Source organism: Papilio xuthus, unplaced genomic scaffold (assembly GCF_000836235.2).
Source record: "Papilio xuthus unplaced genomic scaffold, Pxut_1.1 DF828142.1, whole genome shotgun sequence".
Lineage (NCBI taxonomy): Eukaryota > Metazoa > Arthropoda > Insecta > Lepidoptera > Papilionidae > Papilio > Papilio xuthus.
In genome coordinates this window covers 697,379-723,638 of record NW_013530507.1, presented here as the reverse complement: position 1 = coordinate 723,638, position 26,260 = coordinate 697,379, and the positions used below count along the sequence as shown (strand labels likewise).

The 26,260-nt window shown below is 37.0% G+C and overlaps 4 protein-coding genes across 4 annotated transcripts; 3 read left to right on the top strand and 1 right to left on the bottom strand.

Moving 5' to 3' along the window:
- Positions 1-2,709: 2,709 nt before the first annotated feature.
- EMC7 (ER membrane protein complex subunit 7) lies at positions 2,710-3,618 on the bottom strand. The gene has a single exon (XM_013307163.1). The coding sequence runs from the start codon at positions 3,460-3,462 to the stop codon at positions 2,788-2,790; it is 675 nt and encodes a 224-aa protein (XP_013162617.1). The 5' UTR covers positions 3,463-3,618; the 3' UTR covers positions 2,710-2,787.
- A 482-nt stretch (positions 3,619-4,100) lies between these two features.
- LOC106114365 (beta-hexosaminidase subunit beta-like) lies at positions 4,101-8,712 on the top strand. Its single transcript, XM_013307535.1, has 10 exons — positions 4,101-4,517; positions 4,650-4,872; positions 5,131-5,240; positions 5,520-5,728; positions 6,142-6,254; positions 6,343-6,544; positions 6,625-6,751; positions 7,129-7,212; positions 7,316-7,518; positions 7,728-8,712. The coding sequence occupies exons 1-10, from the start codon at positions 4,344-4,346 to the stop codon at positions 7,897-7,899; spliced, it is 1,617 nt and encodes a 538-aa protein (XP_013162989.1). The 5' UTR covers positions 4,101-4,343; the 3' UTR covers positions 7,900-8,712.
- Positions 8,713-9,326: 614 nt separating this feature from the next.
- LOC106114364 (beta-hexosaminidase subunit beta) lies at positions 9,327-15,057 on the top strand. Its single transcript, XM_013307534.1, has 10 exons — positions 9,327-9,643; positions 9,825-10,047; positions 11,946-12,055; positions 12,312-12,520; positions 13,150-13,262; positions 13,348-13,549; positions 13,812-13,938; positions 14,244-14,327; positions 14,427-14,629; positions 14,843-15,057. Exons 1-10 carry the CDS (start codon positions 9,470-9,472, stop codon positions 15,033-15,035), a joined length of 1,638 nt encoding a protein of 545 aa, XP_013162988.1. The 5' UTR covers positions 9,327-9,469; the 3' UTR covers positions 15,036-15,057.
- A 655-nt stretch (positions 15,058-15,712) lies between these two features.
- On the top strand, positions 15,713-21,618 carry LOC106113972 (uncharacterized). Its single transcript, XM_013307030.1, has 9 exons — positions 15,713-15,931; positions 16,002-16,284; positions 18,579-18,798; positions 19,588-19,745; positions 19,880-19,956; positions 20,037-20,119; positions 20,205-20,411; positions 20,493-20,630; positions 20,712-21,618. The coding sequence occupies exons 1-9, from the start codon at positions 15,869-15,871 to the stop codon at positions 21,235-21,237; spliced, it is 1,755 nt and encodes a 584-aa protein (XP_013162484.1). The 5' UTR covers positions 15,713-15,868; the 3' UTR covers positions 21,238-21,618.
- Positions 21,619-26,260: the final 4,642 nt, after the last annotated feature.

Sequence of the window (26,260 nt, the reverse complement as noted above, 5' to 3'; positions counted from 1 at the left end):
TTTTTAATATATTATATGTATTTTTACATAAAGTGTTCATTTAATTTCAGTGACTAATTATAAGTAAAAATTGGTTTTAAGATGACAAAAGATTTTTTACGTTTTATATGTTTTTTATACCTTTCTAATTCTTTTTTTGTGAATATTTCTAAAATTTAGATTTAAATAATAACCCACCCAGTTACAAAATATACAAAGAATATGTATATAAAATGAGTTATCACAAAAATATTTATAACTAATTGTAATATATTTTACTAAGGGAAATTCTGTATAAAAAAAAACAATGACAAACCAAGAGAAATGTCCTGCCAACCCCTTTACGATAGTAGTCTTGAAAGACATTTGTAATTATAAAAGACTAGCATTTATTTTAAAACCTTTAGACATATGTCAGATAGATTATTTCCATTTTTTTGCATATTTATATTTACAATACAAAAGATCTGTATTTTCATTTATTATTTTTCTAATTCTATTAAAACAGATTTTGTTTTGGTGCTTATGCATTTCAAGTATGACTTATAAATATATAATTCATGATATAATTATGTAACATATCAAAATTTTACATACATGTATGGATGTTGACTTCCATTTATCAAACAATAAGCTGTGTAGCATAGAATGCGTGCTTGCCTTAATGTGACTAAAGGTACGCGTCCACAGACCCGCGCCGGACGCACCGGACGCACCGTACGTACGGCCCGCAACAGATTTTAGTTTGCTTTGTATTTTACAAAGCGGAGCGTCCATAATACGCGCCGATCGCATCGACGGCATCTTTCGCCAAGCAATCTGTTGCGGGTCGTGTGTGCGGTGTGTGCGATGGTGCTTCCGGTGCGGGTCAGTGGACGCGTACCCCAAACGAAGGCAAATTATGTAAATAGTTTTAAGTACATAGTGTTACGAGTACTAGGATCAAAAACATCCGATTAGTGATTCGCTAGTAGAGGAATAAAAAGAAAAAAAACTTGTGTTAAAGTATTCAAATATCTTGGCGGATCGGAACTTTTCACCTGAAGTGATGCGAAGATAAGCTATACCTTGTGCCGCCATTATAGATTGGAGTAGACTATAAAAGTACTAAAGTTTGACAGACATTTTTGAATGTTCTACAAGCGATATTGCTATTTGGGTATGGATTTACGTGAAATTTGTATTGGCATATTTGTGTCTGTCTCTGAAGAGAATGTCAAGATAATGTTTGCCAATACAAGTGTCATTTGTAAAGATCCAGAGTTTGTCTATAAAAGTAGTAATCTCTAACTATTGGTTTCTAAGACCTAAAATCTCAGTATAAAACATATCGTCATCCCTATCATTATCTTTGACAAAACAGAGACAACAATATGTTTTAAATGGAGATTTCGGTCTCGGAAACTTATGGTAAATATTGCTTCACAATAGTATTTTGTATATTGTAACTATTCACAAACTAGTTCTGTCCGGTTTCACTTGTCTGCATGACATATTGTTTTTTCTTTTGATTTAAAATTTTACTGTTAATTTTCTCAGGATTGTCTTCTTTTTTAACATAAGCATGATGTTTACATAGAAAAAAATCACTATGTGCTTGAAAGTGAAGTGGCTTTAATGGTATATTTTTAAACAATATATTTAAAAAGGGGACAAATGTTTTATAACTAAATTGGCAATATATTTGATGCAATCTATCAATATATTCATTTATTCAAATATTACTTAGTGTTTATGTTAGGTGATATTCATTGTAAGTAGAGTAACAATATTTTTAAAGAATTATACTCTGGTCGACACAATGTTTATGGAAAGCATCATTTGAACTGATTCAAGGTACAAAATTTGAAAATTACCCGTCCACAAATTATATTATAAAGCAGGCTATTTATAAAATGTATGTGTGAATCTCATTAATGTATTAAGCGCGTTACTTAATAATACTTTAATTTCCGTCCAAAATTTACCAATGTCTGATTTTCTTTTACTTTTATATTTGTGTGTAATAAGTTAGGTAGAATGTGAGTGTGTAATAGTGGAGTAAAATCTCATTATTGACTCTTCATAGATTTATTTCTAAATAAAAAGATTTGAAAATGTTGCCCTGTTTTATTGGTGTAGCTGTCGTACATCCTTTTAATATTATTATATTATATTATATGGAGGCAAACAATTAAGGGACCAACCGCAATTGCATTGCCTACCTGTAACTGATGGAGGAAGAGACTGAAGACAATATTTTCCCTTCTCATGTCTCTTTCTCCATCAAATCCTTTTTTTCATCCCATATAAGCTAGGGAAGGGAAAGAAGACGAAATTAGGCCTCTCCCACACACACAAAACATGAAATTGCTTTCAATTCTGCAGTTATCTGTGTTCATAGTACTGTACCAGGTGAGACAGCCCATTTGTGCAACATATGTTGCAACCATCTATCACTATGTACAGCAGAATTCAAATTGGCATTTCAATTAGACTGACTTAAAAGAGATAGTACCAAGTAATAAGTTGAGGTTCTGTATTTAGTTAGGATGGAGAAGGATTTTGTAGTATCATATTGAAATCAGAATTGTCTTTTTTCTATGTACTAAATAGATAATGCATATATAACTCACTAGCTTGTTGGTTGGTGATGACTTACTGGCAAGTAAAAGAAACTCCAGAATTGACTTAGTACTTGTAAAGTGGAATGAAATGGAAGATTTTAACTATTTAAATGAAAATCACACAAACTTTAATAATAATTTAATGTTTAAAATGTCTAGGAAACAAAAAACTAATATAACCTATAATGCAATTACAACCACTTCATTGTCGCTTCTTAATTTGCTTAGCTTTGGAGGCTTTGGTAGTAGTGCCCCCACCGAACAGATTTGTAAATACTTCTGACATTTCAGGCATTTCTGACATCTTAGCCAGATTTGTGATCTGTTTTAAATCTTCCTTAGTTTCAGGATCATTCATCATTTTTGGCAACACCATGATGAGAAGGAGTGGTAATATCATCATAATCACCATAGGATTGAATAAAAAGTCGGTCATTCTCCACTGTTCGCGTATTTGGAAATATCTGAACCTAGACAAGGCCTTCATTCTAAGTGGATAGGGTACTTGGATTACTTGCGATGTCTGAATATAATTCACTCTCCTTGCACGATATTTTCCTTTAGAGTTTATTTCCACACGCACCGGATCGTACATGTAGTCCGGATTAACAACTTCTACCACGTACGATCCAGTAGGAACGTTGTGGATTGCGAACGATCCATCTTCTTTGATGAAACCGATGTATTCCCCACCGTTCACATGAATCCGTGTTTGTATTTGCCAATTGCTTTGTTCCTGTTCTTCAGGTGGGACGACGCGACCCTCAATAACATATCTTCCGCTGCCAATATCTTCTTCAACAGAATTGATTGCATTTGATACATTAGCAAATATACAAACGATGACCAGAATACTTGTGAAAGATATTGGCTTCATATTATTGATATTTTATTTTAGCGACCGATTAAAAATTACTCAGAAAAAAACTAATAACTTGTATATACCACGAACTAATTTTACATTATCATTATCATTACGATATTCTCAATCACAAGCTTTGGATTTCTTCTTTTAATCATTAATGACTTTGACATTCAATGAAAATGACACCCAGATTTAAGACGTCAAACTATTTTTACGTTGACAAGTTGACAACGTTTTAGATCGAAAATTGCCATATAGCGACCGATATTTTATATACTCTGACCGATACATAAAAAGTAATTATTTATTGTGATGCGATATTATTGCTCGGTAAGAAAGCAGAACGGGTTATAAAAGAATAACAATGACTTCGTCCTTATAACGAGGGCAACGGCAGTCGGCTATTAAAAACTTAAGACATTTATAAAAAGTTAGGAAGATTAGTTTCGATATATATATTCGATATAAAAAAAAATCGAATCTGAACAAAGCAGTGTATGCTTTGTTCAGATTCGATTTTTTTTTTCGTGGACTCAAATATAAGCAGATAGAGTAAAAGAAAAGTAAACATGGTTATTATGTCATTTATGTATTTCAAATAGTTGTATTTCTAGCACTTTTATAGAGGAGAACAATTTGTCTTGGCCCATATTTACCGTATACAGTATACATTGTGTGTACATCCATAACCCATCTAGCAGAGCTCACATCGGGGCGCAACGGAAAGGTTAATGATATCGGCAGTTGTTTTGTTTTCTGTTTATAGCTAATAATACTCCGATGGCGATACATTCATACAGCGGCAGCCAAAACAGTCTCACATTGTCGATAGTCACCGCTGCTGACAATTGAACCCCTACAATTATTTTCACCTTACAATTTTTGTAATCAAAATGCTTCGCTTTCTAACAATATTTTTGATAACTTCGGTAAATGTTAACTGCATTTACATTGTTAATCCCGGACCTAAGTATCCACCGACCAAGGGAGAAGTTTGGCCGAAGCCTCAGAACGAAATTACGGAACTTACTTACTACACTTTTGATCCGTTGAATTTTAAAGTTAAAGTAAGTGTTTATTTATTTAAATAGTTAAACTGTTAATTATTGTAGTTTTATTTACAATATTAAGAAGAATATAATATTTATAATGTTTATGAATATAATTACAAATTCCCTAAATTTTTCCTAATAACTTAGGTGACAAATAACACTTGCGATATACTTATTTCGGCAATCGAAAGATACTCGTACATCGTGAAGAGCAGAAAACCGCTGCAAGATCAGAGACCGGTCTCGGTCACAGAGCGACGACAACACGCGCGACAGGCCCAGACCTTGCAGCTTGGCGTCTTACAAGAGCTACAAGTGCAACTGACAGAGCCATGCGAAGAATATCCATATTTAGAAATGGACGAAAAATGTAAGCTTAATGTACACGTAAAATGTCAAATCTGCTGCAATATAATCTACAATATCTGTAAACGTACATTAGCCAAATTGTTGCTGAAACATCACGTGACCCAATAGGTTCATCCGTTCCGGTAATTACCCGTAACAAACGCAGATAGACAGACAAAATTAAAAAAAATATTTTTCAGTTTCAGCAACGTACAAACATCAAGATTGAGTCAACTGACCTTGACCATTGTCAAATCACAAATAATTGATCTCCTTCCAGACAGACTAAATGTGCTAGCAGTGTCAGTGCTGACGAGTGCCTCCGTATGGGGTATCCTCCGCGGTCTTGAGACATTCGCACAAAAGTTCTACATCTCCCATGATATGAATGTGAGAAAAAACCGGTATTTTTTTAATTTGTCTGACCTAGGGACATCACTTGAACTTTAGTGACTAGTGATGGTTGTGTGAAACGTAAAGAACGGTAAAAATATCCAATCGCTTTTAAAAACTTAAACGATATTATTAAATTATATTTTAAAGAAAATTAAAACATTTCAATGTGAGTTCGACGGCATTGGCTCAATGTAAAAGAAAAAAAATGGATATTAGTCTTTGTCTACTTATTTAACTTACGGGTTTTCTGATTCTATCTATATTACGGGCCAGGAGCTGAGGATAAACACGTCTGTAGTGGTGGACTTTCCGGAGTACGCGCACCGCGGGCTACTGCTAGACACGGGGCGGCACTACATCTCGGTGCCCAATATTCTACTCACGCTTGATGCGATGACCATCAACAAGATGAACGTCTTCCACTGGCACATCGTCGATGATCAGAGCTTCCCATACCAGAGTGAAAAGTTCCCCGACCTTAGGTTAGTCTATGAGCATTCTGAATTTATGCTTGGGTAATTTGTGATGAGTTTTGTCCACAATATGCGGTACTCTGCTTTAAAAACGCGAGTATTTAATCAGTGTAAGATGATAAATTGGCTGGATCTCTTTATCTGTGTTTAAGTTAATGCGAATTTTGCTTTTATTTTCACTTTAGTCATTAAAGGTATTGAAAATTATAAGCAATAAGGTGATTGTTAATGGATGGGAAATTCCATTCTTTCTAATGAACGTGTAAAGTATTTACATATTTTCTTATCAAAAATTAAACTCGCTTCATTTCATTCATTATACACACTTAAACCTTTTTTTCTGAAATTTTTTGTTTATTTATTTCACAAAAACTTTAAAATATAAATGTATTAAGTTCGAGGCTTTTAATCTTCTACGACAGCTTATATGGTGCATATCATGCCTCCATGGTGTACACGAAAAACGACATTGCACGGATTGTGGAGTACGCTCGACTGCGCGGCATTAGGGTCCTGCCAGAGTTTGATGTCCCTGGTAATTATATGTTATTTCTATAAACTTTCGTCGAAGATAAATTACAATAGTACTTAATTCGATAATTACGAAAAAAAAATTCTAACAGGTCATACTCGGTCATGGGGAAACGCGTATCCCAACATCTTAACGTCATGTTACCACGAGAATGAGGTTGTTGGACTGGGCCCCATGAATCCCATCCGTAACATCACCTACAAAATGATTCGTGACCTCTTTCATGAAGTGCAGGCCTGGTTCCCCGACAAGCATCTGCACATCGGCGGGGACGAAGTCCGGAAGCTCTGCTGGTAAACTAATTAATGAGATATTAGTAATGTGAGGTGCCTAATGATCTGGTGCGTCAGTACTGATGTTTTAATATCTACAGGCGGTCAAACCCAGAGATACGCGAGTACATGCAGGAGAACGGGTTGAAGGTGGAGGAGCTGCACGCTCTATTTATGCAGAACACCATACCGCTGCTCGCGGATGGATCCAAGATTGTCGTCTGGCAAGTAAATATCGAAGACTAGTGCTATAACGTAGGGCCATGAGAAATCGAACACACGACTAATGGCTCGTTGGTCACTAAAATGTTGATGCGCTCCTTACTGTTGACCAAATAGTTAGTTTATTCAAAGATTCAGTAAAATCACATTTAATTTTCAATATTTTTATTAGTAAAAAATAACAACGAAGTAATAAAATAGAGTAAATAAAAAATTAGCGTCACAAATGTAATTTGACATAAAATTTGCTCTTTGTCTCACTGTTTTTTGACGCTGACTAGCCACTATTTTTTGCTTTGAAGAGGCATTCACAGTTTTATTAAGCCTGAGGTGGGCGGGTGATGTTAACTAACGTAATTAAAAATATGTTTTCTATATTTAAGGACGTGTTTGATGAGAATGTACCATTGACAAGTGACACACTCATTCAAGTTTGGAAGGATGAGTGGATCCATGAAATGGTTAAGGTAATGTTATTAAGAATTACGAACTCCTATCGACTTTGCTTTTATCTTACAACATGAATTAAAAACAAACTATATATTATATTTTATTGCTGTTGATCCATAGGTCCTGAAGACGGGTCACCGTGTGCTCTTTTCGTCATCATGGTACCTAAACTACCTGCAGGACGAGTGGCCGATGTTGTACATGGCGGACCCGCGGCGTATGGTGCGCGACGAAACCGACAACAACACCTTGCCCGCCGGCGTGATCGGTGGCGAGGCCTGCATGTGGGGAGAGAAGGTCGATGACAGGAACGTTATATCGAGGTGCCTAAACAAATATTATATGATGAAATAAATTAGTAAGTATTGAAAATAAGTAATACAAGTTTTATTATAATACTTAGGAATACGATTTCATAATTAACATATCATATAACATATCGATAAAAGTAACAAATCTCTTATTCACGGTAAAGTATAATTGCAAAGTATCATTCTCTTAGCGCTCATTAACAATATTACCGTGTGCGCAGTGTGTGGCCGCGCGCTAGTGCCGTGGCTGAGCGATTGTGGAGCGCGCCCACGTTGGGTGAGACGTCGCCGCGCCCCGAGGTTTACCAGCGCATAGAGGAACACGTGTGCCGCATGAATAGGAGGGGCATCGCTGCTCAACCGGCCAGCGGCCCGGGCTTTTGTCTCGTTTAATAAATAAATACATAAAAATCCTCTTTTGTGCTTTTCCTGTTTCTATATATCAATACTGTAGATGATAAATTTATTTATTTCCAAACATGTATTGCGTTTTTTACGGAAACATATAATATTTTAGTAAAATCACCCCATCTTGGGTATTAAATGAAATGGTTTGTCTTGTAGTACAGAGCCGGCACAACAAAATGGTCTCTGACATAATTTTTCTACCACATCATTATGGGTATCAATAATAGGATTCGGCTAATACAACAACGTGGTAACATCCAAATCCTAAAATAGATTACTAAAAGATCAAATGGACTTAGAAATATTATTATTAAAAAACTTTTTAGCATATTATAAGGTGGCAAACGAACGAGCGACAAAATGGCGAAGCGATCGCTGTCCATAAACATGTACTATTGCAGATGCCTTGCCTACCTTTAATACAATGGAAGAGTTTACGCACAGAAAGAGAGTAGTCCCTCTGCCTGTGCGTCCCTACCATCGCCTAATTTACTTCTTCGTCTTTTCTACTAACTCGTGGCTCAGCGCTGATATTCTCGGACATGTTGTCGGTATCTTAATTTATTAGTTGTTATGAATATATACGGCAAATATAAACAACCATCCAAATTCCAGCTCATTACTTAAAAACCGTAAACTATTGTACCGTTCTTATACCGTGTACTCCACTCTAAGCTACCCTAGGCTGCCATTAAGCATAGAGCATATAAAAGAAACAGTTCATTTAAAAGACGTCAAATTTTGACAGTGACAACCAGTGACAACGTTTTCGATGGATATTGCCATATTATAATATTACCAAATATTTCCTTTTCATTCGTCCGACTGATACATGAAAAGTAATTTAATATAATTTTTTGTGATGTGCTTCGTAATATTTTTACAACCGAAGGGGTAATAATAAAATCAACGACTAACTACTTGTATAGGTTTATTATGACTCGGTCGTAATAAGCAATAGCTTGGGGGACAATTAAAAACAACTATGAAAAATTGGTATATGAGGTTTTGTGGCTTTTGGCTATCGCTCACTAATTTGTTGACCTATTAAAATAAAGAATTGGATAGATATACACTGTCATCGTTATAAAGTTTACTGAGTTTTGTCTGTATTCTGCATTGTTCAGACGCGTAACCTTTCGTAGACTCAAATAAAACCTTGGCAGAAGAGTAACAAAGGAAAATTACCCATGGATATTATGTCATTTATGTATTTCAACTTGTCATATTTTTAGCAATTTTATAGAGAGATATACATTTATTTATATACACTAAAAATTTACTTTGGATTGTAAATAAAAAGACTATTTCGTTCGGCCCATATTTACCGTATACATTGTATTATGAAATCCATATAGCAGAGCTCGGATCGAGGCGTGGTGGAAAGGTTATCGATGTTATCAGCAGTTCTTTTGTTATTCTGTTCATAGCTCGCTAATGGTCCGCTAGCGATACATTCATACTGCGGCAGCCAACACAGACTCACTTGTATATCGATCGTCTCCGCTGCTGGCAATTGAACCCTTGTGTTTATGTTACAATTTTTGTAATCAAAATGTTTCGCTTTTTAACATTATTGTTGATAACTTCTATAAATGTTAACTCTATGTCTATTGTAAATCCCAGACCTAAGTATCCACCGACTAAGGGAGAGGTTTGGCCGAAACCTCAGAACGAAATTACGGAACTTACTTACTACACTTTTGATCCGTCGAATTTTAAAGTTAAAGTAAGTGTTTATTTATTTTAATAGTTCAACTGTTAATTAATGCAGTTTTATTTACAGGATTAACTTAGCGTGTTAAGATAATTAATTTTGTAGATATTATTTATATTGTTTATGAAAATAATTCCAAATTCCCTAATTTTTTCAGTTTATCGAAATTTTAATTGATAATTTAATAACTTAGGTGACAAATAACACATGCGATATACTTACTTCGGCAATCGAAAGATACTCGTACATCGTGGAGAGCAGAAAACCGCTGCAAGATCAGAGACCGGTCTCGGTCACAGAGCGACGACAACACGCGCGAGAAGCCCAGACCTTAGTGCTTGGCGTCTTGCAAGAGTTACAAGTGCAACTGACAGAACCATGCGAAAAATATCCGTATTTAGAAATGGACGAAAAATGTGAGTATTTATTAATAGTACTTTTGTTAAAATTTCTGCTACACTGCTATTAACAATAGGTAATTACAATATTTCTAAACGACTATTACTCAATGAGTCGGAATTAAAACTATTGGAGCTATGTCCTAGGTATAATTTCCAATTAATCTCAGTCTCGAGTCGCGCGCAATTTCTTGCCTCGCACAGTCGCGTTGTGGAACGGTCTGTCCTCGGCGGTATTCCCAAACCAGCGAAAGCGAGCATAGCATTTCCTTAAAGGCCGGCAGCGCATCTGCAGTTCCTCTGGTGTTGCAGATGTCCATGGGTGTCGTTGATCCTCTCGGTGTTCCCGCCGCTCGTTTGCACCCTTCTCTTATAAAAAAAACTCTCAGAAATTTATGTTAGTTTATATAGTTGTGTAGTAGTAATTCTCCCTTTAAACTACGGAGGAGAAGACGCACAGAGCTCTCTCTCTCTCTCTGAGGTTCCTAATATTTACCCTTCCTGTACGTCCAACGCCAATTCCAGACTATCTGTGTACCAAATTTTATTTAAATCATATCAGTAGATTTGGCGTGAAAGCGAGACAGACAGAGTTACTTTCGCATTTATAATATTAGTTATGATAGTAAGGAATATTGTCTTTTTAAGTAATGTTATTAAGGGGCAGTGTACCCTTCACACATAATATGATCTTGATAATATAAATGCGAATATTTGGATGGATAGATGTTTATTAAAAGGTATCTCGAGAACGGCTGCATGGATCTCGCTTAAATTTGTCATAGATGTTGAACATAGTTTGGAGAAACATATAGGATACTAATTAAGTTTTTTCAGTCCCGCGCGGACGTTACATTATGTGAAAATTAAAAAAAAAACGTTTTTCGTTATCAACAATACAAATACATAACATGTACATAATATGATTTTTTTCCTCAATATTATATACAAACACTACAGTTATATTATTATGTATTATCAAACGAATAACTTAACTACGAGTGAACGAAATAAACAAACTCTTAGCCTATGGGTCAACGAGCGGCGTTTTGCGATTGTTTATCTGTGTATCTCCTGTCCCGCTATTTGTCGTCTAGTCACTAAGGGATACCCCTTACTAAGCGCGACTTTAGTATAGATTTAGAATAAAAAATTATAACACTTATTATAAGCGGCATTGCGACAGTAGGCAGTGTTTTCTTTTACTTTTATTAAATAAAATAGTTTCAATAAAATAGTGTAATTCAATAAATATAGTTTTATATTTTAAGGTAAATTAAATCAATATAAATTAATTCAAAGTACAAGTGTACAATTTTGAAGGACAATAAACATCGTTATCAATAATACTTTAAACAATCAGTAATTAAGAATCGCCTAATGAACCGTTAGCGTATTGGCCTTTAGATGCAGTCGAGTGCCTTTTTAAGGTTATCGTATGTTTGAAATATTTTGCAAATAATCATATCTTACATAAATATACACGCCTATAATCCATAGATATAGACAACATCCATCTAACATTATTCTGGCTCGCTTTTTTTGGTTTCTATTCTAGACCAAACAAAACCCTACATCTACGTGTTTCATTTATCCTGTTTAGTGCTGTTCACTTGTCGACACATATTTTTTAGTTTTCGTACTCAAAGATTTAAAATGTAGTTCGTGAGAGTATTTTTAATGTCAATGAGTGCACAATGGGAGTAATTTTAATGTATAGCGCAAATGAATATAATATACATATTTTTAATACATTATAGGTATGTAATATGATCATGGGCATCACCAGAGACTCGAAAAATTCAATGTATGTGTGGTACTGGTACTGCACCGGTCCAGCGGGAGATTCATGCAGCAGCGAGATGATGCCGTTGACGCTACCACTGTTAAAATACAAATGATCTATCTCCTTCCAGACAGACTGAATGTGTCAGCAGTGTCAGTGCTGACAAGCGCCTCCGTGTGGGGCATCCTCCGCGGCCTCGAGACATTCGCACAAAAGTTCTACATCTCCCATGATATGAATGTGAGACAAAAACCGTTTTTTTTTTAATTTGTCTGTCTCTAACATCACTTGAACTTTAGTGACCAGTGGTGTTTTATAAAACGTAAATAACGGTGAAAATACCTGATAGGTTTTAAAAACTTAACAACATTATTGAATTTTACTTTTAAAGATATTTTAATAAATGGAATAACATTTTTATATGCATTGTAAAAATTGTTAATTCGTCTTTGCCTAAGAGACAGACTTAGCTTATTCTATCCTTGTTACGTGTCAGGAGCTGAGGATAAACACGTCTGTAGTGGTGGACTTTCCGGCGTACGCGCACCGCGGGCTACTGCTAGACACGGGTCGGCACTACATCTCGGTGCCCAACATTCTACTCACGCTTGATGCGATGACCATCAACAAGATGAACGTCTTCCACTGGCACATCGTCGATGATCAGAGCTTCCCATACCAGAGTGAAAAGTTCCCCGACCTTAGGTTAGTCACTATCCATTCTTAATATGTGCTTGGGTATTTAAAAACATATTTTAGGACTTAGTACTTAATCAGTGTTAGGTAATAAAATTTCTGGGTCCCTTTATCTGAGTTTAAGATCAATATTATCGATTTTTGTTTTTGCTTTAAACTCGTGAAGGGTGTTGAAAAATAAAACCAGTAATGCGATTATTAATGGATAAGAAATTCTATTCTTTCTTATGAACGTGCAAATTATATTTTCTTATCAAAAAAATTCAACTCGCTTAATTTTGCAAGCTCAACTATAATATAAAAAAAACTTAGTAATAGCCTACGCGTTCTCTTAGTCTATGCTCAACGTTTGTGCCAAATTTAAGCGAGATCCGTTAAGCCTTTCTGGAGATATCTTCTAATAAACATCCATCCATTAATCTATCCTTCCATACTTTCTTAATTATTATTTTATATTAGTAAGATAAACCGCTTTTGTTTTGTTTATCATATAAGTTTTTTCTTTTTAGTTTTCATTTTTGAAAAGATATAATCTATGCATTTATCTTGTAAATTAAACTAAGTTTGTAGTTAGTGATGTAAATATAATAAGTCCAAAGTTTACGTTCTTTTTATTACTGTGTACTGTTCTGTGACAGCTTATATGGCGCATATCACTCCTCCATGGTATACACGAAAGACGACATTGCGCGGATTGTGGAGTACGCTCGACTGCGCGGCATTAGGGTCCTGCCAGAGTTTGATGTCCCTGGTAATTATAATTTACTTAAATAAACTATCGTCGAAGATTAATACAGTACTTAATTCGAAAATGAACGAAAAAAATTATCGAACAGGTCATACGCGGTCATGGGGAAACGCGTACCCCAACATCCTAACCGCATGCTACCGCGGGAATGAGGTGGTGGGACTTGGCCCCATGAACCCCATCAGAAATATCACCTACAAAATGATTCGTGACCTCTTCCATGAGGTGCAGGCCTGGTTCCCCGACAAGTATATGCACATCGGCGGAGACGAGGTCGAGATGCTCTGCTGGTAAATTAACTTTAGACAATTAAAACTGCAGTGCAATATCATTTTTAGCTAATTTATTTTTATGTAAAAAAAACTAAAATTGAATCTTGCGTTCGATCGTTCCAAGTATAATATATTTAGAAAAGTATCGAAATTATCACTCTGTCAGAAGACCCTCCAATAACTAGTTTGGGTTTTATTCTAATTGGACTGACTACAGCCCTTAGTAATGTGAAGGTACTGATAATCCGGTGACTCTGCACTGATGTGTCAATGTCTACAGGCGGTCAAACCCAGAGATACGCGAGTACATGCAGGAGAACGGGTTGAAGGTGGAGGAGCTGCACGCTCTATTTATGCAGAACACCATACCGCTGCTCGCGGATGGATCCAAGATCGTCGTCTGGCAAGTGGGTATCAATGGAGACGAATGATATGACGTAGAGCCATGAGAAATCGAACACACGACCGGTAGCTTGTGGGTCTTAACTGAGGATGCGCTCTCAACTACCAACAAAATATTAGTTAATTTAAAGTTTTAGTTAAAAAATTATTTAATTTTGTATACTTTATGTATTAATGTTAAATTATTTTTTTAATAAAAGAATTAGTAATCCAATCACGTAAATAAAATATTCGATGCCTATGCATCAGCATATTTTATTTAGCTATCTAAAATAACTAACGTAATTCAAATATGTTTTCTATATTTTAGGAAGTGTTTGATGAGGATGTACCTTTGACAAACGACACACTCGTTCAAGTTTGGAAGAGTGGGTGGATCGATGAATTGGTGAAGGTAATGTTATTAGAAACTAGGAACTCATATAGAGTTTCCTTCTACCTCACACATAAATTCACTGCAAACCTTATATGTTTTATTGGTGTTGGTTTACAGGTTCTAGAAGCGGGTCACCGCGTACTCTTCTCATCGGCATGGTACCTGGACCACTTGCAGAACGAGTGGCCGTCGTTGTACACGGTGGACCCACGGCGCATTGTGCGCGACGCCACTGGCAGCGACACCTTGCCAGCCGGCGTGATCGGCGGAGAGGCCTGCATGTGGGGAGAGATGGTTGATGATAGAAATGTTATATCGAGGTGCCTAAAAATACATTTTATGATGAAAGGAACTAGTAAGCATTGAAAATAAGTAGTACAAGTTTTTTTTTAACTCTTCAGTGTACGATTTGATGATTAACATTCTTTCCTAAATATTTTGCGTATAAAGTAACAAATTTCTTATTCACTATAAAGTATCATTGCAACGTATCTTTTTCTCAGCCCTCAATAACAGTATTACCCTGTGCGCAGAGTGTGGCCGCGCGCGAGTGCTGTGGCTGAGCGTCTGTGGAGCGCGCCCACAGTGGGTCAGCGCCGCCGGTACTCCTCCGCGTCACTACCGCACTCCGAAGTCTATCGCCGCATGGAGGAACATGTGTGCCGCATGAACAGGAGGGGCATCAGTGCTCAACCGGCCAGCGGTCCTGGCTATTGTCTCGTTTAAAAATAAATAGATAAAAATCCTCTTTCGTGCCTTTCCTGTTTAATTCCTGCATACGCAAACAGTAATCAATTCTGGTAGTCGAAACAGTAGATACAATTCTAAAGTTGTTGTGCATTTTGAGGTACATCTTCAACTAGTTCCACTGCGCTTTAAAATTGTATTCCAGTTGTGTTGTTAGCAAACACATTGTCAGTTTTAACTGCACTGGGAACTGAGGGTCAATCAGAAAATATTTTGATGGGAATTTCATTGAATTTCGTATCGTCGTCGTCGTCAAGAATAGTTCCCGTCCTGTGCGTCACGTCCTCCGCCAAATTCAAATTCTCGTCATTTCCTTTTATAAAAAGGGTAGCAAAGGGAACGTGGACTAGGATAGGTCCTCCGACACGGACACTCATCAGAGTAAACGAGAAATTGCTTCCACTTTACGCCTGTCTTATCTGTGGTCGTGGTATTGCACTGGGAACGCCAGCCTGTTTGTTAACAATACACTTACTTTTATAATTATTATTCCATACATACACATAATCTTTGGGTAATTCAACTAAAATTGATGACCTAAAGTTTAACTTTTTAATTTATTATAATCAGCAAACGTAAAACCACCCTTAAAATCCCAGCTCAATTCTCAAAAACCGTAAACTATTGTACCGTTTTTTTACCGCGTACTCTCTACCCTAGCCCGTCATTAAGCTTTGAAATATTTATCATCTGTAACGATTGGTAAACAATTTTTGTTTGAATACATGTGCACATCGTGTCCATAATCTTTACCGCATATTATTTTTAAAATAAGCGATATGCGACTCGTTTTCTAAAAAATAAAATCAATAATGTCAGGGTACCTAGAGGTAAAGTACCCTTTCAAATCAAACCTCGGCCTAAATCCTTTCAAGGTAAGTTTTATTTCGAAAACGAAAACTAGTGTTTACAATTTTTTTTAATACTCATTGTTGTGTTTGTTAGTCATGGAAGAAACAATGGTGTATACTTCGGCCAAGTGCGACTTGTGGCGGTGGGTCCCTGGCTGTGTACTGCAGCGAGGCAGGCGCACCCGCGGGCACAGTGGACCTGCCCTCAGGTTGCATTGTAAAGCGGGCGAAGTCTCGCACTCGCCCTCACGCGTTCGCCGTGTTTTCCGTTGAAGAGCCCTGCAAGCCTCGCGTGCTCCTCGCCGCGACGTCGAATCATGATGCTCAACACTGGATGGACAAGATTCGGAACTTATTAAATGCTGAAAATTTGATTGGTGAGTTTATATTTTTACTACCTTCCACAGTGTTTGTTTTTGTGAATTAATTGAACACAGGTGAAAGATTTCTATCTGAATAACAATTTCAAGTATGTATATAATATAATTTAGAAAACTAAAAATCTGTGCATATTAAATCCAGTTTTTAAATAAGAATGCACATTAGCAATTATTAGTTATCCAATAAAAAATATATCATTTTCACCGAGTCTATGAATTAAAATTCTTAAGTTAATTAAAAAATGTCATTAATATTTATCTAAAGTATTTAAATATATTTTGATGTAAATGAAATTTAAATAAAATACAATATAAAAGTTAAATATTTAAGAATAAAAAATGAAACAATATTATGAACTACTAAGATGTCTTGCACCACAAAATCAATGCAAATATAGTTTGAATTACATAACATGAATGCTAGGAACCTAGGGGTGTGCAGAGATTGATTATTATCGTTTTGAAATGATCCGGATGCATCTCTTAGCCATAGATTCGAGTTTATACATCTATGCATGTGTGGTTGTAACAATCAAGTATGCTTTATATTATCTTTAGAATGTCACTTGTGTTCTATACTCTAATTAATTGGTTGTCATCAGTCCGCATATGACTTGTGGATGTCTTACTTTGCCGACAAGATTGTCTTTTAAATACCTAAGTTTTTAGATTCTAAATAATAGTAATGTTAAATATGGCTTTATTTAATACTTTTGACCATATATTAAGTTTTATAAATATCTTGATCAAAACAAATTTTCCAAGGTCGGCAACTCATTTGCAATTCCTCTACAGTGGTATAGCATATTTCCATGGGCGTTGATAATCACCTTGATGTTCCTGCTACTTGTTTGTCTCTTTATTGTAAAAAAAATTGCCAATTTTTTTATTATTTCCTCGGTAGTTTAGTCTTTGTTACAATTACAGGTTTCGTTTATCATATGTTTATTTTTTATTTACATAAGTCAATAATTATTTTATAATTAACACAGATGCAGATGTAAAGGAAGGATATTTCCAGTGACCTGTTGACTCAGGGCCATTGTAAATTCACTCTGAAATGTTTAACTTATTACTCACACCTACATAAATAAGAATCAAGATGTTTGGACTTTCCATGTTTAATTTATCTTATTGTTCTACGTAGAAGGATGAATAAATAAGCCTTATTAATTCCTATAAACTTTTAGATTTACAAAGGAATTAAACTAATGTTTTTTAAATTTAGTTTCGAGCAAATATTATGAATCTATAGCAAGCCTAGTATTATGGATATGGGGTACATTTTTCAAGATTGTTTTTGATTTAAATTGTTCCATCGTACTTGGTACTTAAATGTACCATGTTCGCCCGGCCGTGGCCCAAATTTGCGTCATTGTGTGACGTCACAACATTGAATGCAAATGCGTTTTGCGTTCATATTTGTTATCCTACGAATGTGTAACGAACGACAAAACGCACGGCTTTATGTGCCATTGTTTTACATCGGGTTTCGAACCTGACGTGTTAAGAGATTTCCTTGTGTGTGACATGCAATGTTTTTTTATATTTTTTTTTACCACACATCACAGCTAACAATGAGTGATTTGAAGTTATGACCATTTCTTTTGAGTACTGTTGATATTTGATTTCTTTTTTCAAATATGGAATAGGATAGGAAAAAGGAAATTATATGTAGATGAATTGGTAAGAAAACAAAAAAAAATCTTTTACTTTTTGATAGATTTTTAATAATATATGAGTTACTACATTAGGATTTTTTTAATCAATAATTTTAAAGTTCTTTTTTGAACTTTACTGCCTTTATATAAGTTGATCAAATGTTCCATTGTTCATTCAGTTACATACGCAGGAACATCTAATTTCATTCATTCGCTTTGGGGCTGCTTCCCTTGACCTTCGTGATACTAATGTAAATTTTGATTACCTGCATTATCTGATAATATTGACGATTTTTGTTGAAAATAAACTCGTTAAAAAGATATTTGACATAATTTATTTAAAATGATGTTCATCTTAAGAAAACAGGAAACAATTTATTTTATTTAATATAGTTGCCATGAGTTATTTATGATTGTAATTCTCGATATTGCCTTTCATAGACGGGAGATCCCCGTTCATCTTTCGTTAATAAATCATTATTATTTTGAAATTATCCATTGTGTGGATTCAAGCATTAAATATTACAATTCAAATCGCATTCCTGTTCTCATATCCTCAGTCCATCAATATGTTAACAAAGCTGAAATATCATGCTTCATTCACCTTCATTCGTTCATCATTCATTACAGGCGAGGGCCCGTTGAAGGATTCGTTCAGTGTGACGGTGTTGAGCACAGAGTTGTCAAAGAAGTGCGGGCTGAGCGGCGCAGACTGTGCGGTGACGGTGGGCGCTGCGGGGCTCCTGGTGGCGAAGCCCCGCCGCCTGGCGACCTTGCTCCCTTGGCCCCACCTAGCTGAACTCCGATCTGACCCTGATGATAAGAATATATGCGTGCTTACACTTGATAGGTTGGTCTGCTAATGCTTTCATTTACGTTCTTTGACGAAATTCATCATCAACTCTTCAAAGCTTGCATCATCATTAACTTTTTAACTTATTATCTTAGTGTTATTTTGATGTAAATGGTTATAATTCTCTTTTTTTTTGTATAATCGGAATTCGTACAAAACAAATGTTCAAATAACGTAAAATAATCTTGGTGTTTAAAAGCTAAACTCAACACAAAATTAATAATAGTTATAAAAAAATGATAAAAGAACTTTGGACGCGCGCATAACAAAGTACTTTAATCCCTATGCCACAGGGTCTTTAACATTGTATAAATATGTAAAGTCAAAGGTTATTTATTTTCCTCAAGACGAGTACTTACAAAAATAATATTGTTGTGAACGTAATTAGTGGTTCCCGTGAGAACTGGCTATCAGCGTTCTGTGTACGGCCATTACGTAACGATCGTGGAACAATAGTTAGCGCTTAGCAAGTGAATTAGTATACCAAGTAGGTATGTATTCCTTTAGTCGTAAACCGTATTACTTTAAATTCGTTAAAATTTGTCATGAAATTGTTCTTAGAAGCGCAGTAATATTTCAAAAGTTTTGTTCCATTAGAGATTAAATATGATAATTTTGCTGTAAGTTTTAATAATTTAAGAAGCAAAGGGATTAGTGACAGATTGACAAATGTGTTGATTAAACGTCTATTGCGCTTTGTTTTCTGGTAATAATCAAAGTATGGATGTTATTATTAATTGTAAAAATCGTAGCTTCGTATTAAAGTGATAATCGTTTCGTCTGCAGTGGGTTCAGTGAGGGTAGCGGCGTGATGAAGCTGTCGAGCCCGCTGGCCGGCGAGCTGGCGGCGGCGGTGCGCAGCGCACTGCGGCGCCGCGCCCTGCCCCGCGCCAAGCTCAGCCGGAGCGAAGGTGACCTCAGAAGTCGTAGAGAAGTCGAAGCCGGTAGGTTTTTTGACTTTTGTAAATGCTTAGATGACTTTTTACATATTTTACCTGTCGACCTGAAGAATTCGTGCAACAGATGTTGCGGGCTTTATCAATGTTATTTAATTTAAGTTATATTTTTGTATTTACAGAAGAGGCGCGGCGCAGCAGCTGGTACAGCGGACCCTCGGAGGTGTCACTAGATGATACAGATCTGATCATGTGCAAGGTACATCATTCATAGAGTTATTATTGATGCGCAACGTCTGTCTATAAGATAGCAGATATAAAGTGTGTACGTGTGTTCAGGAGCCGCGCTCGTTCTCCGCGGGCCCGCTGTCGCTGCGAGCGCGCGCGCTGCTGCACCTCGCACCGTACGACCACATGTCCAGGTAGCCGCAGCATCACCGCATCACCGCACAGCAGCACCATGCTCACCTCACGTGTGTATCACATGCGCTTGCTTGTGTTGTGCAGCGGCTACGACCGGCGCTCGCTGCTCTCCGTGGCGTCCGGCGTGTACGAGGAGATAGCGGAGGAGCCGGCCGGGCGTGCGCTGGCGGCGCGGCGAGCACTCGACTGCGAGGAGCCGACCTACGAGAGCGTGGCGGAGTGCCTGTACGCGACAGTGCGACGCGCACGACGCGCCCCGCCGCCGCCGCTGCCGCCGCGACACCACGCGCCGTACGTACACACCGACATGTATACATACCTCTATTCTTATCATAAAACTATTATTGACAGACCTATGACATGCACTTGCAGGCTGGTGAAGCTGGGCGAGGCGTGGGCGGGGGGCGGCGCGGGCGCGGCGGTGACGCGGCACAGCTCGTTGGGCTCGCTGCCGCGCTACTGCCACTCGCGCACTCTGCCCAAGGCCCGCCAGCCCTTCAGCGTCTTCAGGTATACGACGATATAATACGACTCGCTTCAGTCCGCTCAGTCGCGGAGTCAGCGCTGATGTTCAAATATCTCAATTTCCAGAAAGAGACTGAAGAGCGACTCCCGGATGGCGAGCTCGCCGAAATCCGACAACTCCAAAGAAATCAAAGACGTCGAAACGAAGAAGAAGAAATTCGACTTCCCGCCGCCGCGAGACATATTCAAGAGCTTCCGAGTGAGCAGGAAGATGAAGAACCTGAAGATCGGCTCCGCGCTGGGTAAGGGCGAGACCAAGAGCTGCGAATTCCTCGACGACACGCGTCACGTCGCCGCCAACAGGTGCTCCAAGTCCGTGGAGTGCCTGGAGGTCGCGCCGCCGGACGAGGTGGACGGGCCGGAGGAGGCGGACGGCGACCTCTCCCTGCAGATAGACGACTCGAGCCTGGCGGCGCTCGCTCTGCCGCCGGAGATCGTGGAGCTGATCCTGCGCGGGCGCGACCAGCTCGCCAAGCTGCGGCTGAAGGAGGCGGCGGCGGAGGGCGAGTACGTGCCCATGTCGCCCATAGTCCCGCCCCCGCCCACCGAGCACCACTACATCGTCATGTCCCCGCGCACCAACCTCGCCTGATCTCCCGCATATCCTGCACCCAGCTCTTACCACCTGCCGGGGTTAAGGCTTGTGATATTTTTTTTAGTTAAAGAGAGTAGTAATTTATTTGGTAGAAGGAGGATAATTATAAAATTCGGAAAGGACTGAATTTATCTGACTGTCGTCGTTTTGACGTAAATTAGCAATTTATACAACGTTTTAAATATGCTTTTCATATTTAACAAACAACTGGCTCACAGTGATACAATGTGTTTGGGGAAGCGAGTGCTTGCGAAACATAACTGTGATACAGTACGACATCACAAAAAATCACACAAGGAAAATGACATATTTTATGTTACACACCAGGTATATAAATTAACACGCGGATAGATGAAAAATATAATAATTTTTAAATAATCATACTTCTAGATCGGAAATATTTATTTCATGAATTATTATTAATTTATAATATGTTTTAGTTGATAAATAATTAAATAACGGCATAATAATTTTTGTAGAATGAAATTTAAAATCTCTGTCTGATTTGAGGATGTCAAATATAAGAGATATAATTTTTTTTTTCTAAGTTCAGTCTCTTTACACATAAGATTTGTAATCCTACATAATTTTTTTCAAATATCTCGCAGCTATCTCGCTTACTTCACGAGACAGTATAATCGTCCATTTGACTTAACAGTTTCTAAGCGTGATATACATAAACTACTAAAAGGCCTACTGTCTTGATTTAACGACTTTAATCAGATATAGAATTTTTAAAAAAAAGCTTTAAAGAACTTCATAATACATATCTAAGCTGAAATAATATCATTGTAAAAGGATTTAATATATAAAAATTCCACTTTGGTTATTGCTTATTTTACACAACTTTCTACATATAATTACGTACTCAGAACTTGTATTTCGAAAGTTCTCAAATATTCCATTAGTCCATAAACTTTCGTCCTTAAAATTATATACAACAGTATTATTGTGAAATTTAAATTAAAAAAATATGAGTGTAAATTATTTGGGCATTTTGACCATATGTTAGTGTATATGCTGACTTTTATAAGATAAAGTAGGAAAATAAGATTGATACCATCAAGGTGTTTTAATAAATTGAGCTAGTTTTAGAAAAGGTAATAGTTAGGACCAGGATGTGAACGAATTGTATTTAAGACATAGACTCAAAGCTAGATTTTAGTTTATAAGATAATTTAGGCGAAGCTACGCATTATTATCATCGCCTTAAGACTGAAAACAACGTCAATTGTTGTGCCCTAAATTAATAAATACCAAGTGGCTGTTCATAGTTAATAAAATTTATGTACAGTTCTTTTCATATATCACGGCGGCTCAACGAGATCGTCACCCTGCGAAGTCCTCCGTATCCCGCTACCTACACAACTAACATTTGATGTGCGCAGACTCACGGAAAGTTAAGAGCCGCCAATATTTTTGAAAACTACTGTACATCGTCCGACATTAATTTTTAACTTCGTATCCTTGATTGGATACTTTTGGATATGAATATATAAAAGGGCCGCGTTGATGAGTGTCATTTCAGATGACGCGGAGTGAGCTCGATCGAATTAAAGGCAGCTTTATTGTACTAAGTATACGGCTTTATTTGCGCTGACGTGTTGTGATATTTAATGTAACTTGTTATGTATTTGGCTTTGTTGGTTATTGAGATAATATGTTGGTTCCAAACGTTGGACGATTGGCGAATTGTCGCCAAGTATTAATAGATGTGGAAATTGTTTGTGTGGCAAATGTTTCCGAACTTAGAAGTTGTGTGGCAAATGAATGTCGCTTGTATTTTAGTATAAAGTTTTGATATGTGAAAAGATATTTGGCCAGTCTTAGCTTGATTGCGTAGCTTATTTTCTAGTGTATTTTATTGAGATTTATGTCACAATAATATCGATCTAATCAATATGTTATCGTAGACTAGTACTTAATTCTAGCGTCCTTACATCTTTGCTTTATGTAAGAATATTGAATCGATCTCCTTAGGGTTCCAATTTGTATTTATTTTGAAGAATAACCAATTTATTACGAGGCTGATGTGATAGATTTGGCGAAGTATTATTTTTATCAAAGTTTTAAAAGTTTGTAGAGGTTTTTTTTAGAATATTTTTTTCCGTGTAACTGCTTGTTATCTCTTATTTCACTTCGACTTTTTAAATCACATTTGTTTAATTCCTATATTATTCAATGTCAACATTTTTGTAGTAACTTTTTTAATAACTACTATATTCCACGCGATAAAGCGACGCGACGGGATTTGACATCGCGAAAGATGCAAAGGAAATGACCAGTCGTGATAGTGGAAACCCACTTTAATCTTTATTTCGATATCATGTCGCTTCGCATCGCTTTTACTGTCGAGGTTACTAATCACATTTTAGTGTTCATTGTTTATAATTTTTAGTGGTATTTCTTCTTGTATTTATTTATATCCCTTAAACAAAATCTTTATAACTATAAACTCTGTAAGATCAGCAATTACATTTACAATGTGAGAGTTTGTTTAGAATTAATATGTATATGTTTTGATTACGACTGTATTGCGATACGCACGAGGGAATAGATCCGTTGTTGGTTTGTTTGTTTAGTTTATTTATTTAGCGGCTGGGAGTTTGGGAGAGGAGCACGATCTTGTGTTATATTCAAATAAAGTCTGTACGTGTATGATGTCTAATATTTTATTTACTCCTTTTTTAACAAAAAAAGAAAGAAATATTAAAACACAGACAAGGCTGCAGCAAGAATACCAACGAAAGAAGCACTTAGCAAAGGACACGTGGTTTGCACGGACCGGCTTTAGTGTTCAGCACCCAGTCCACCTCCGGCGCCTCCTCCCTGTGGGCCGGCTTGCGCGCTAGACCTATTGGCCACCCAACGACTAGTCCTGCGCGCGTTGCCAGCCCTGGTTCCTCCTTTTTTTTTATAACACAAGGGAGCAAACGAGCAGCGGGAACACCGAGGTGTTAAACGACGCCCATGGACATCAGCAATACCAGAGCAACCGCAGATGCGTTGCCGGCCTTTGAGATGATAAGCTCGCTTCTTGAAGGACCCTAAGTCGTAGCAGTTTGGAAATACCGCCGAGGACAGACCATTCCACAACGCTGATGTGCGGAGCAGGAAGTTTCGCGCAAACCGCACGGTTGTGGATTGCCAGCCATCGAGATAGTGTGGATGGAACCCGGCGGTCTGTCGTGTCGTTCGATGACGGAACTCGGCGGCAGGAATCGTTCCAAACAATTCTTCAGAGCACTCCCCGTGGTATATGCGGTAGAAAATGCAGAGGGAACTAACGTCCCTCCGCAGCGCCAGTGTCGAGCCGATCAGTAAGACCTCGGTCGTTGTCGTCTCTTAGCTTCACCGTGCGCTCCTCACGGTTACTAGAGCCCCACCGCCACAAGGCGGGAACCGTCGGTGGGGAGTCAAATTTAACCTAAGGTAGTCCAAACACTAAAAATTCGCTATGAAGTAAAAGCTACGTTTAATCATGACTTACATAAATATCGGAAGCCTCTCTTTCCCTTCCTTGTAAGTAAATCATGGAAGTTTTTAATAATACGCTGTAAGAGGTGCATAGGATTAGGAAGTAAAAATATATTATTCCTATGAAACAAATATTTTGATTGATGTTAAAGCTCTTGTAGAAGCTCGGGCCTTATTTTATTTTGCATTAAGTTGGGAGAAACAGTTAAAGCGGGACTATGTTCATATATAGTCTCGTTCTTACTCCTTCTTCCTTGTACGGAACGTAGTTGTTCTTCCTATGCACCTCCTAAAGTACGCTCCACATATATAAAAAATTTAAAAAAACCACTCAGACAGCGACAGCACCCCACACCCCCCGCTTGCGCAGAGGGCGAACGATCATCGAGGGCTGGCAGCGAGCTGCTGCCGCCCGCCTCACGCTCAGGGCACCGCGCCACGTCTCATCAACGTGGTTGGTACAATCTCACATGTTGTAAAGGTCTCGTGAAGAACTTACTATAGAAATGATCCTATGAAGTAAGGTCTTGTCGTAGTTTGGCTCACCCGCACACCTTATTACAATGGGACAAATCTCTATATCGTGATTTTGATTTTCAACAATTGCTTCCCACGACATCTAGTGGCAACGTAGCTCTACTAACTTATACTTATTCAGATGTGAAGTTGTTTTCTAATATTTAGCGTCCATTAATACATATTTCCAATATAATTTGATAACAAAATATTTGTAAACAAAAGAGTAACATTTTTATCAAAAATTAAAAAGTAATTACGCTTTCTTTATAATCGAAACAGCGCCATCTTTAATGTAAATTTTACACTAATTTACCAACGAATTAAAAAAAAAATTATAATGTATTATAGTTTTAAAGGATTCAACATAATAAAATAAAGGAAGGATTTTTTCAGTCAGGAATACCAGTAAAAACCCCTTTTCAGTTATATTCGTCAAATAAAGTATGAGAGGTTTTGTTTACTTCGTTGCATTGTGCAGTGTGGGAATAATTAAACACGTTGCATCGATGATATATTACTTTATTTATCACAAAATAAACGTTCACAATATAACGCACATTATAAATTACATCAGCTTCTTATTAAATTAGAGGAAAGCGGTTCAAACTAGTTTTCAATTATAAAAGGTTATTTTGAGAACATATATAAAAATATTTTCGAAACAACTTCGATAGTTTTAATTTCAACAGAAATTTAAAAAACACGAATAAATTAAATATCGAGATTGCAATTTGATACATTATAAATATCTAGGATTAAACGGACGTTATTCTTTATTCACAAACACAAAATATTGGCAATATAACAATATTTGAGATTGCAGAATCTAGATACTACTTTTTTAATTATACATATTTGGTCAATCATTAAAATATGTTTTTTACTTATATAAATTAGATTGATAGCGGTGAGATTTGTTTGTGTGCATTTAATTTAATTATAATTATTTATACAAGTAATACTACTATTGTTCACGCGTAAATAAAAATAACAATGTAAAATAAAAATATGAGTTTCGTTCAAG